Here is a 12,801-nt window from a genome sequence, read left to right on the forward strand (position 1 = left end):
GCTCAAGACGGAGCAGCTGATGTCATGGCTACGGTCTGGTCATCATGCGGTTAGCTTTTTCCCTCTGGTGGCAGTTACAGTATCTGCAACACAGCTCAGGAATGTGCATCAGACACTGCGTCCTTCAGGGAGGAACTGAAGATTCTGTGACTATACTGTCCTAATCATTAACTGCTTGAGCCTGCTCCTTTGTGACTCAACAGAAGACAAGGGACATGGAGGGGCTTTTTGTACCTGGGAGGGCCCCTCAGGGTTCTGCTTGGTTTCAAGAGGCCATGGGCTAAGTGACATGCCTCTCCAGCAGCAGTGTCTGGGGCTTCAGGGAACCACCAAATAAATGCTTACAGGGTAACAGGGGACACAGCTGAATCTGGTGTTAATTCCCGTGTTGTTGGGGGCAGGGCGGAGAAGGGATGGAAGAGGCCACACTGTGGGTGCTGGGAGACTGTTAAAATGCAGTGAAACCCAGTAGCAAGGCTGAAATGGCTTCCCAGGCTGGACTGCCATGTTTCCAGAACTTTTTGCTAGAGCAGGCCTGGCACCCCGATGCGCAGGCCACCAAGAAGGCGCGGGCCCTGGACGCACACTCGCACCTCGCTGCCCGCCTCCCCTCGCCCCACACCCCACCCCTGGCGCCGGCTCCGCTTCCTTCCAGTCTCGCTTGCAAATTCAGGTGCGCCTGGAATTTACACCCACTCACTCCTGCGAGGGCAGGAACCCCCTCCTGACCCTGAACTTCTGTTTGGACTACCTGCTTCCTTGCCTTTCTCTCCTGCCCGCTGAGACACACCCTTCTCGACCACCTGAGTCTGCCTGGGGCGGAGCAGGGGCTCAACACACCTTTCTTGGAAAACCAAAGATGAAAGCAAATTTCGGGAAATAAAACTTTTCAATAAAATATCAAACGCCTTGGGAGACCCATACATGGTGTTCAGGTTTTCCCGATTACAGCAATACTTTCCACCACTCCTCCAACTTGGAATCACCACCCCGTTAAGAGTAATTGGCTTGCTCTTTTTTTTTTTTTTCTTCTTTCTTTCTTTCAAAGAGTAAATCTGATCTTTTTAACTCGAAACTAATGATAGAGACATTAGGGCTAATTAACAACAGTTTTACAAGAATGGCCTTTTCCATTCTCTCTTTGTTTGGCTTCACCACCTCTCACCTCCACCCCTGAGTGTTTAAGCATTGTAATGCACACGGGCCTCCGCCTCCCCGCCCACCAGAGGGCTGTCCCCGCCACCCTGGGGCTTGTGGCTGAGGAAGGAGAATCTCCCTGAAGGTTTTATTCAAAGCGTTTATTAGGACCTACCTGTCTGAGGAACCCCCCAGTTTCTTCCGACATCCTGGCTCCTGCTTCTGAGACCTTCTGGGGAGACCATATTTCTCATCTGGGATATTTTTCTCTTTAAATGCCCATTTTCACTTCAAGAAATTAGCGTTTTCCTTTGGGTGTTTTGGCAATGACTGTGAATTAAAGCCAGCCTAATATATTTTTCCTTCTAAATTGTTAGGAGCCATGGACCAAAGAAAGATGGAGCGCTTTTCTTCCAGGTATGAACCAATCTTGAGTGTGAGCTTTTGATTACTAGTTTCCCAGCTTAGGAAACATGTCCTACGCCTCTCTGTTGTTTGATTTCATCTCGTTCAAACCTTAAAGAGCTGCCAACAGTGCTGCTGTTTTTCCAAAAGACCTGCAACTTAAAGTTGCATCCACCTTTGCTATTGGCTTTTAACATCTTCACACAGGTTACTGGCTCTGCCTCTGAAATGACTACTGTTTTCCTACTCTTTTGTTAGAAAAGGTCAATATTACAACAAAATTAAGAATCTGCTTCTGACAAGGTTAAAGGTTTAGGCAGATTTTCAATATTTGGGAACCGTTAAGAATAATGGGAAATTGTTTTAAACCTTGAACATCTTTTAAATGACTGGTTTAAATGAAATAGTTTGTAAAATGTGATTCATAAATTACATAGAATGTCATCCAGGCATTTAAAATTCCTATATGAAAACTATATGCAGGAGAAAAAACATGTGAAATAGAAGATAAAAGATTTATACCTACTTAAAATTATGTGCATATGAGGACAGAGCCTAAGAAGTAATAATACGTAATTGGAAAGAGTTGGAGATTAGGTGGGCTTTATTCTCATCATTTCTTTGTGTTGTTACATGAATTAGTCAGCCATTTTAAAGGAAAGGAAAAAGAAAAAAAGGAAAGTGGTGTTCTACAATTTCTCCCTAGTGGTCTGTGGTCCTGTGATGAGAAGACCCAGGTGTTAATTCAAAGGGATTTTATTTGCTTTGTTTTGCTAATGGAGGTCTGATTTCCTCTTCCTAGTATGATTTTGATCCTGGCCTTTTCCAGAGCATTTGAACTGGGATTAGTCACTGGTAAGAGACTTTGCTTTTTTGATCACTAGCAATTTTCACGTGGCCTGAAATACAGATGCAAGGAGTTAATTTTGTCTTTCAGGATTGGGCCACTGTGAACTTGCCCGTCCATCACAGGGAGACCTGGCCTTCAGAGACGACGGCCTTCAGTCCCAGGAGGAGCCTGCAATTCGTCATCGGCCTTCCCACTTTGTACCATCCACGGGAATCCAGAACAGTAAGACGTACCTGCCTTAGATCTACAGTGCAGTATTGCTATCCTGGTCCTTCACATGTTTCCTGAGTATCTTTTAGACCCTCTTTCACCTAAGAGAGCGGGCACCTGATTCTGGAGCTGGGCAGATGATTAGTTGGACTGGTTTTGATTCTGGGGGCCAGACAGGCATTGTGTACTTCACTTCCGCAGATTGCAGTTTCCCTCACCTGATCCCACTTCATGCTGGGGACTCCAGGTACCACCACTGGCTTATGCATGAAAAAAGATTTCTCTGATCAAAAGCACAGGTAGCCAAAGGAACACTAAAAAGGACAGTCTTATTCTGTTAGGTTTACAATGTTTATAGACATCTGTCAACACTTGGGGAGATTAAGTCCTTACCGCCATATTAACCTTGGCTTACGGGAACTCAGCTTTTCAATCCTTCCACCCTCTCAGCCACCCTTTCTTACATTTCAGGTAAGGAGCTAAACAGAACCTGCTGTCTGAATGGGGGAACCTGCATGCTGGGGTCCTTTTGTGCCTGCCCCCCCTCTTTCTATGGACGGAACTGTGAGCATGACATGCGCAAACAGTAAGCCACTGAAACGGGCTGTGGGTGGAGAGGAGAGGGAAGGAGAGGTGGGGATTTAAACTCCGCATGTCCGTTCATCCTCAGGAACTGTGGGTCTGTGCCCCATGACACCTGGCTGCCCAGGAAGTGTTCCATGTGTAAATGCTGGCACGGCCAGTTCCGCTGCTTTCCTCAGCCGTTCCTACCTGGTTGTGGTAAGCAAAGGGTTGCCTCTTTTGCCCTCTCAGGTTAGTTAGTTAGTTAGTTAGTTAGTTGCCTGTGGACACTTAATTAACAGGGTCTCTCCTCTTACCTCATGGCTTGCTGAAGACTGGCAGCCAAAGCTCTCCCTGTAAGAGCATCGAGGACTCCAGATGGGATGGTCGCCCTGGTGTCCTTGATATTTACTTCCTCAATATGTGGCCAGTTGTGCTGCCTTTCAGGTGGAGAGTTGAAATTTCAAGTCTATTTGACGTTCTACAGTATGTGAAATTCTATAGAGGCAAATAAACAAGAAAAGGCTTGGCCTCTTAAACACGAAGAGACACTCTCTGGCGTTCCCTTCTTTGGGCAGGGAGACCCAGACAGGCTCCAGGGGGCAGCTCAGTCCCCACCCCACAGCAGGGTTGGGGGTACCCAACTCCAATTATTGCCCTTAAATTCCACCAGAAGAACTGATCCCACTCTCCTTTCTTAGGAAATTCTTCAGGGATCCTAAAAGGCCCCTCTAGGGCACCCCCTGGTGATTGGTCTCATAACTCTTTCACCTCATTGATTTTTACTGATTTGAGGGAAACAAAGACAAGGGCAGGGACCTAGAAGAGAACAAGAGGAGAGGGTTTGCTCCCTACCCCAACCTGAGCCAGATTTCTAGGGCCACCTTAGTTTAGAGGCCTCTCCTACTTCTGACCCTGCAGATGTCAGAAACTGAAAATGTTCAACAAATTGAAAATGAAAACAAATGCTTCCTTGAGTACAACATGGGACCCCAATCTAGGCAGGAATTGTCTTTTCCTTTTGCATTGGGTATCAGGCCCAGGATAGGTGACTGGAAGGTGTGGGTGGAATGGCTGGATAGGTGGGGACCATATTTTCTCCCTGGAATTCGGGACGCAAAATGTGCTGTCTCCTTAGCATCAGAGCCTAACCAAGTTCTGCCACACGCCAGCAATTATAGGTGTCACCGGCTGGGGTAGGTTACCAGGTGTGAGAGCATGTATCCAGGGAAGATCAAGTTAACAGTTTGTCGAAATATTTTCTCAGGGGAGTCTAATCACACATAATCGGTACTGTTGATCCCATAAGCACATTGTACTCATCAAATCTTCGGCCCTAACTGCTTCTGGGTTCGTGTAGATGTGCCACGTGTGTGGGCCACAGGATAAAGTGCCAGAGGGATTTCCTTTAATGACCAAGGGTCTCTACCTTCCAGATGGCCATGTGATGGATGAGCACCTCACAGCTGCCGGGACTCCAGAATTAACACTGTCTGCATGTGCTTTTATGCTACCTGGCATCTGCCTTGCTATACAAAGTTATTATTAACCCACATTTATGTGCAGCATTTGCCATGCAGGTTTCATGACCTTTAAAGGCTGTCTCTCCAATGTCCCAACTGAGAGATGATCATTTGTTGGTAGCCTTGATATGGTGAATAGATTTTCCTATGGTCCCTAACATTTCCTTAAAGTACCAACTACTTTCCTCTTCCCTGCCCTCTCCAAAAAACTACTTAAAAAAAAAAAAATGCCATATCTTGTTCCCAAGTCCTGTGTTTCTCGATACATGTAACTCTACCAAGGGCTTATTAATAGTTTCTTTTAAATAATTGAATTCTATCTTCAGATTATTAAAGGTTACTCCCAATGTGGAACTGAGCATAAAGCATTGAATAGAGTTGTGATCAGAATCAATTAAGATAGTATCTTAAGGGTTTCCCTGGTGGCACAGTGGTTAAGAATCCACCTGCCAATGCAGGCGACACAGGTTCAAGCCCTGGTCCTGGAAGATGCCACGTGCCGCAGAGCAACTAAGCCTGTGCGCCACAACTACTGAGCCCAGGTGCCACAAGTACTGAAGCCCGCACACCTAGCACCTGGGCTCCGCAACAAGAGAAGCCACCTCAATGAGAGGCCTGCGCACCTCAACAAAAACCCAATGCAGCCAAAAATAAACAAAATAAAATAAATTAATTTTTTAAAAAGTATCCTGAAAATGAAAGGAAAGGAAGCATTTGTAAGGGGAGCAAAGGAGAAGGGAGGGGGCAGACATCAGAGGTGAGAGACAGGATGCTGGAGTAATGGAAATTGTGTATCCCTGAGAGACTAGGTAGAAAAGTGGGAGCAAATGAGAGATTTGAGAAAATAAAATGCATTACTTGGTTGATCAGATGGTACAGAGAAGCAGATTAAAAAGCTAAGTTGAAGGGCAAGTTTCTGTCATCAGTAGGAAGCTGTATAAGACAAGGACACCTGTTTTCTCAAGGATTTGGAAAGAGAATAGTTTCCTTGAAAAAAAATTATATCTAAATTCCCTCAATGTATTAAGAGTGCTTAATACATTATGATTTCTCCATACTATGCAATTGTTTTAACAGTGGTAAAAGAGAAAATGTTCACAATATATTTAGTTGTAAGCCAGATGATAAAACTATACATTGTAAAGCCCATTTTGTAAATATGTATCTGGTGTATCTGGTCTGCCCAGTAAAAGTGGGAAGTACGTTGATCAGTGTGTGAACTGTGGTTATTTCTAGGCGGTGGGATTTTTTCCTCTGCACTTCTCTGTTTTCCACGGTGAGAGCGTATTTTTGTTTTCATATGGAACGAGATGACTACAACAGGCTTAAAACTGAGGAAACTGGAAGCGCCAAGAGCTCAGAGTGGTGCCCAGTTTTGTTTCTGGCTTTAGTGTGTGTGTTCTGCTGTGAGGGACAATATTTGCTTCCATTATTTATGTACTGCTGGATCCACAATTCATGTTTTTCCAAATTAATGCCCTGCAGATGGAAAATTCCAAATGAGTGGAATTTTTTTTTTCAATGTCCAATGACAGAAGGTGAAAATGGGATAGGCAGGGAAGCAGTGAGGGATACCCCAGAGAGCTCAGAGCGTGAGGGTGGGCCACCCAGTGGGGAGAGCTGTTCTGTCCACTTACTGGCAGTAGGGCCCAGTTTCCCAGTTTGAACCAGGTTAGTCCCTACACCAGTGTTGTTAGAATGAAGTGAACAAAATAAAACGCTAGCACAAAAAGTTTCTCAACAAATGTCACATTTCTTCTCTTTCTACCTTCCTATTTCCCACAAAGTAGTGTAAAACATTTTTTAGCCCAGAAATGGAAAACTTTTTTTAACAACAAAAAAAACGGAGTATTGAAAGAAGGCTTCTCATTTGCATGCAACTACTGTAATCCCTAACCACACTGTGGGCAAGGCTGGACCGTGTTTTCCAAAGTTGGGCATTCACACTCTACCTTATACGGGCCACATCACCTGTGCTTAATTGTTTTCTTTACATCAACTCATTTGTGTATTGCAGTAAAATATACATAACATAAAACCTATCGTTTCAACCATTTTTAAGTGTAAAGTTCAGTGGCATTACGTACATTCACATTGCTGGGCAACCATCACCACCATCCATTTCCACAACTTTTTCATCTTTTCGAACTGAAACTCAAACACTAACTCCCCGTTCCTCCTCCCCACAACCCCTGGCAACCATTAGTCTACTTTCTGGGTCCATGAATTTATTCTAGACACTTCACATAAGTAGAGTCATGTATATCCTTTTGTGACTGGTATATTTCACTTAGCATACTGTCTTCAGGTTCATCCATGTTGTAGCATGTGTCAGAACTTCATTCCTTTTAAAGGCTAAATAATATTCCATTGTATGTATATGCCACATTTTGTTATACATCCATTAATGGCATTTGGGTTGTTTCCACCTTTTGGCTATTGTAAATAATGCGCTATGAACATTGGTGTATAAATATCTCTTCCAGTCATTGCTTTCAGTTCTTTGATCTATATACTCAGAAGTGGAATTGTTGGATCAAACGGTAATTCTATGTTTTAATTTTGTGAAGAACCACCATCTGTTTCTCATAACAGCTGCACCACTTTGCATTCCCACCAGCAGTGCCCAAGGGTTCCAATTTCCCCACACATCCTCACCAACACTCACTGCTTTCTGGGCTTTGCTTTTATTCTTTCAAAACAGCTATCATAGTGGGTGTAGAGTAGTATCTTACATGGTTTTGATTTGCATTTCCCTAATGACTGGTGACGTTGAACATCTATCCACTTAAGTGCTTTTTACTCGTCCCAAACAATAGCATTTGTGAAGTCCTGGATAATTTATACCAGTCTTTAAATTAAAAAAAAATAATAATAATAACATTCACCTGTATGCCATCTAAAATCATGAACCAGAGGTACATTTTGGGAAATGGTGTGCAAGGGGATGCAAAAGACTCTAGATTCTACCCTCAAAAGCCTTACAGGGGATTCTCTGGTGGCACAGTGGTTGAGAGTCCGCCTGCCGATGCAGGGGACACGGGTTCGTGCCTCGGTCTGGGAAGATCCCACATGCCGCAGAGCGGCTGGGCCCGTGAGCCACAGCCGCTGAGCCTGCGCGTCCAGAGCCTGTGCTCCACAATGGGAGAGGCCAAAACAGTGAGAGGCCCGCGTATGGCAAAAAAAAAAAAACTTACAGACTTCTCAAAGCAAAGTGTCCACATGGGAGCCAATAAAGACACACCTGGGTCCACACCGACTGGAAAGCACTTTGGCCTTTGACCCTGTTACTCCATGTGCGTGGACTTGCCCTGGGTCACTCAAATCACTGTTGCTGACCTAGAGGCCTGACATCAGAGAAGGGTTTATTGCACAAAGACTCAACCTTAACCTTGGAATACGACCACCTTTAAAATACCATCTTTAGAAAGAATTTTTAATGACATGAAATGTATAAAACACAATGTCAGGTGAGAAAGGCAGGGCACAGTGTGGCCTTAACCAGAATTCTTAAAAGGTAGGAAACATGGAAATACTGAAGTGGTCATTTCCAAGTAGGGGGATTATGAGTAACTTTTCATCCTATTTTCTAAGCTATCTACAATTGCATATAATTGATTTTATAACTGGAAAATTAAGGTTTTGTAAAGACTAAAGGCAAGCTTTCTTTATGATGTTTGAATTTGTGAGGTTACAAATAATCCTAGTGAGGTCCATGGAGGCGTTCATGGGAGAGTGAGGCAGTTAGCCAGGGACAACTATGAAATTACAAGGAAAGAAAATCAACTTCAAGGTGAATGGCTAGATGGAGAAGAGTTGTCTCTTTTTCAGTGAAAATGATGACAGAATTATGCTATGATGATGTCAATAAATAAAAGGAAACAGTGTAGGGGAAAATGGTTGCTCTGGGATGAGTCTTAGGTCAGGTTCCCAGGAAGCTGAGCTGTTGGTGTGCAGGAGGGGATTCCTGGGGGGAGCTCCTAGGAATAACACTTGAAGGGAGCTGCCTCCGGGAAGGAGAAGTTAATTGCGATGTTGCAGTGCAGCAGCGATACTACGTGTAACGGAGGCCTCAGCTGATGCCATGGGAGCCCCAGGGCTGGTTGACCCTTCAGAGCCATTCCCAGTTGAAGCAAGGGGCTGGGCCTTTGGACTCCTGAGTCAACAAGTCAGTATGGAGGTTCCTCAAAAAACTAAAAATAGAGTTGCCATATGATCCAGCAATTCCACTCTTGGGCATATATCCTGAGTAAACCATACTTCAAAAATACACATGCACCCCTATGTTCACAGCAGCACTATTTACAATAGCCAAGACATGGAAACAACCTAAATGTCCATCAACAGATGGATGGATAAAGAAGATGTGGTACATATAAACAATGGAATACTACTCATAAAAAAGAACGGAACAATGCTATTTGCAGCAACATGGATGGACCTAGAGATGATCATATTAAGTGAAGTAAGTCAGAAAGAGAAAGACAAATACCATATGATATCTCTTATATGTGGAATTTAAAATATGACATGAACTTATCTACGAAACAGAAACCGGCTCACAGATGTAGAGAATAGACTTGTGGTTGCCAAGGGGGCGGGGTGGGGGAGGGATGGATTGGGAGTTGGGATTAGCAGATGCAAACTATTATATATAGAATGGATAAACAACAAGGTCCTACTGTATAGCACACAGAACTATATTCAATATCCTGTAATAATCCATGATGGAAAAGAAAAAAAAAAATGTAACACCCACCTTGGCAGAGATAGAGCTGTGCCTGTATAATACAAGTATCTTGCATGGGGGGTGGTGATGAACACAATCTGTGCCTCCACCCCTCCTCCACCTCCCACTTTTCCTATCTCCCCACCCCCACTCCAACTACTGTGGGGGAAGGACCACTCTGTGAGCTGAATCCCCTCACAGGTCTCTCATAGATCCCATAATACTCCAACACCCTGATTTGTTTTCATGTCTGCCTTCCCCACTGGTCTGTCAGCATCCTCAGCCCCTGGATGCCAACCTCCAGGGACCCTAGAGCTGGTCTGTGGATGCTGTAGATGGAGGAGGGAGGACAGGAGAGGGAGGGAGGGAGAAGGAGGAGGGAGGGAAGGAGGGAAGAAGAGGGAGAGGAAGGCAGGAAGGGAGCTGGTTCCTTATCTTCTCATTTCTCATTAATGGCTGTGTTAAAGACAATTAACACTTCTTGAGACCATCTCCTACATCCCCACATAGAGGGAAGATGATAAAGAGAGGAAGAACAAGGCAGCCTGCTGTTTGACAAAACTGTCATCAGCATGGTCTGGGGCTCCTTCAGAGGAGAGGGTCCTCTCCAGTTCTGGTTGCTTCCAGGAGCCTTGGCATCTCCCAGCAGACTTGGGCAACTTTACCCACTATGTCAACTCTGATCAGGAAATAAATAAATTAAATAAATAAATAAATAAGGAGAAATGAAAGCAGAAGAGGGAGCTCACAATTCTTCTCCTAAGTGATACAGCACTACTAAGCCACACAGTTATGTCTTATGTTCAATGTGTGATGTAAATGAACCCGTCACAGATTAGTCCCAGTTGCATAGGGAGCCATCCATGCACTAGGAATCAAAAGACAAGGGAGAGGGGCTTCCCTGGTGGCGCAGCAGTTGAGAGTCCACCTGCCGATGCAGGGGACACGGGTTCATGCCCCGGTCCTGGAGGATCTCACATGCCGCAGAGCGGCTGGGCCTGTGAACCATGGCTGCTGAGCCTGTGTGTCCGGAGCCTGTGTTCCACAACGGGAGAGGCCACAACAGTGAGAGGCCCGTGTACCGCAAAAAAAAAAAAAAGAAAAGAAAAAGACAAGGGAGAGATTATCTATTGTAATTCCAAATCACTCCAGTTTGTTTTTATTTGGAAAAAGAAAAAAAAAAGCCATGATAAATCATGTAATCAATGTCAATCAGAAAAACTGACATTATCATAGGATTTACCAGACTAGCCCGTCAAAATAAAACCCATGTGCTATGAAAAGAAAATCAAATCTTGTTTGGTATTGTGAAAAGTAAGATGTTCATTTTTCTATAGTACTTGGATATTTGGATAAAGGGTGTTTCCCCCTCTAAAGTGTGTCCCGGTTGTACAAATGCATGTTATAAACAGAAATGTCGACAGTCTCACCAGACAAAAGATGGTTAGATCCTTTGCGTAAGACCCTTGCCTTGAAGCTTCGGCTCTCTCTCCACTCACGGTTGCTGAGTCTTGGCTCCATCTCTGTCAGCACAGGCACAGCCTAGCCAAAGGTCAGTGTCACCCCCAAGTCCAAGACTCCTCCGTCTCTGGGCAGGGGAAGGAGGAGGGAAGTCCACAAAGGGAGATAAGACTAACTGCTTTGTAACTCCATGAGCCCCTAAAAGCCCCAAGTGAGAAGCATCAGGTGATTGCAACTGGTGATGTGCCCTCCAGCCTGGGAAATGCATGGAAGCTTATTCTTTTCTCTGCAAGAGTCACTCAGAGCAGCTCTTTGGAGCTAGTTCTGAATTCAGCTGTGCCTCATCTCACTTCTTAGGAGAGAGAATAACAGCTGCCCGGTGTGCACTGGTCTGCAGGGCAAGCAAGCACACCTAGTGTGCAGAGTTGGAAAGACTGCACCTTCTCCCCATATGGCCATGTTACCAGTCCCCAGCCTCCTTCCAACTTGAAACTGCTAGGAGGGCAGACCTGACTGATGTTCTTTGAGATGGATGTGGCCCTTCCCTTGGCGTCTGTCAATCACTGGGGCAGGTGCTCTCACTGGGAAGCAAGTTGTTCCAAACGCCCATTGAAAAATGGCCAAAAGGAGGTTCAGAGCCATAGGTAGCTCAATAGATACATACATACACCCATTCAAGCGTGCTCCTGGAGATCGTGTAGCGGCTTGGATAATTTTTTTGAAGGGCCAGTTTCCCCTTTGGAACTGGAAGAAATCAAGTGAGCCCTTTCCTGGCACACAGGGAGAAAAGCCTCCTTCTTGGGTGGGGCCTCTGTTGGGAGGAGGAGGAGTGGTGAGTAAGAAGGGCCTTTAAACAGGATGGAGAAGAGCAGGAAACCGCAGACACATCTTTTCAGGCTGCCAAGGGCTGGCCATCCAAACCTTGGTCTTTTTCCCAACACAGTGGGTTTGGACTCTGACAGCCTAGAAGCAAGTCTCAGCCCCGCCCATTGCTAGCAAGTCACCTTAAAGGCCTGTGCCTCCACGTGCTGTGGGCAGAATGAGGGCCCGGGCAGTCTGTTCATCGTTGTCCTCGTGGTACTTGTGCCAGCATGTAAGTGGTGCTCAAGAAATGTTTTGGAAGGGAGTGGGGGAGGTCCTACCACCATGCTTCCCAGTAACCACCTCTCTTCCTATGAGTCTCTTCCAAATATTTCCCCTGGGCTGCCTTGCTGCAGCGTGTGCTGAACACTCCTTGCCAAATCACAGGGCAGTGCTGAGCACGTGGCCCGGTTCTAAAGCAATGGCTTTAGAAAGTAGGCAGATTAAAGGGGGGAAAGTGGCAGGGGGGTGGTGGTGGGATAAACTGGGAGATTGGGATTGACATATATACACTAATACTTATAAAATGGATAACTAGTAAGAACCTGCTATATAAAAAAATAATAAAATAAAATTCAAAAGAAAGAAAGTAAGCAGATTAGGTTCTCATTTTAATTGGATTATTGAGAGGGTTGTATCCCTGTCTACTTTCCTTCCTTTTGTTTATTCTTCTGCAGTTGTTTTGGCAAAACATTTGAGTTCAACCCCCACAGAGCAGTGCTGAGTAACTTGAGTTCACACCTCAGGGCAACTCATTCAGCTCCCAGCGCCCTTCTGCTCCACTCCTGAGCCGGACACGTGGCGTGGCAGTAGGTGGCCAGGCTCACCCAAGCCTTTCTGTGCCCCGCCTCCACCTCGGGAGATATTTGGATTAAAATCCAATAGCTGATTTCCCTGAATATGTCAGGGGTAGCTCATTCTTTGTTGCTCTTGCCTGAAAACAATATTTGCACCTGCCCAAGGTGGTGGCCCCAGCAGGTAGAGGGGTTTATCCTTCCCCAAGGTGAGGGCAAAGACCGGGCCCACCTCCTGGCTCTCAGGCTGGAGGCAGGAGGAACAGCAGC

The 12,801-nt window shown here is 45.3% G+C and overlaps 1 protein-coding gene across 1 annotated transcript; it reads left to right on the plus strand.

Annotated features, from left to right (window-relative positions):
• Window positions 1-1,519: 1,519 nt before the first annotated feature.
• On the plus strand, window positions 1,520-4,712 carry CRIPTO (cripto, EGF-CFC family member). The gene is made up of 6 exons (XM_060111225.1): window positions 1,520-1,554; window positions 2,345-2,397; window positions 2,480-2,614; window positions 3,074-3,188; window positions 3,273-3,382; window positions 4,600-4,712. The coding sequence occupies exons 1-6, from the start codon at window positions 1,520-1,522 to the stop codon at window positions 4,710-4,712; spliced, it is 561 nt and encodes a 186-aa protein (XP_059967208.1).
• The last annotated feature ends 8,089 nt before the right edge of the window (window positions 4,713-12,801 follow it).

The sequence above is a fragment of the Mesoplodon densirostris genome, chromosome 10 (genome assembly GCF_025265405.1).
Source record: "Mesoplodon densirostris isolate mMesDen1 chromosome 10, mMesDen1 primary haplotype, whole genome shotgun sequence".
Taxonomy (NCBI): Eukaryota; Metazoa; Chordata; class Mammalia; order Artiodactyla; family Ziphiidae; genus Mesoplodon; species Mesoplodon densirostris.

What these genes read in the sequence shown, in the direction of transcription:
- CRIPTO (XM_060111225.1), top strand. Translation starts at nt 1,520, where the DNA reads ATGGACCAAAGAAAGATGGAGCGCTTTTCTTCCAG. An exon ending in ATGGAGCGCTTTTCTTCCAG is followed by an intron (nt 1,555 to 2,344) that starts GTATGAACCAAT and finishes TCCTCTTCCTAG; the next exon opens with TATGATTTTGATCCTGGCCT. An exon ending in ATCCACGGGAATCCAGAACA is followed by an intron (nt 2,615 to 3,073) that starts GTAAGACGTACC and finishes CTTACATTTCAG; the next exon opens with GTAAGGAGCTAAACAGAACC.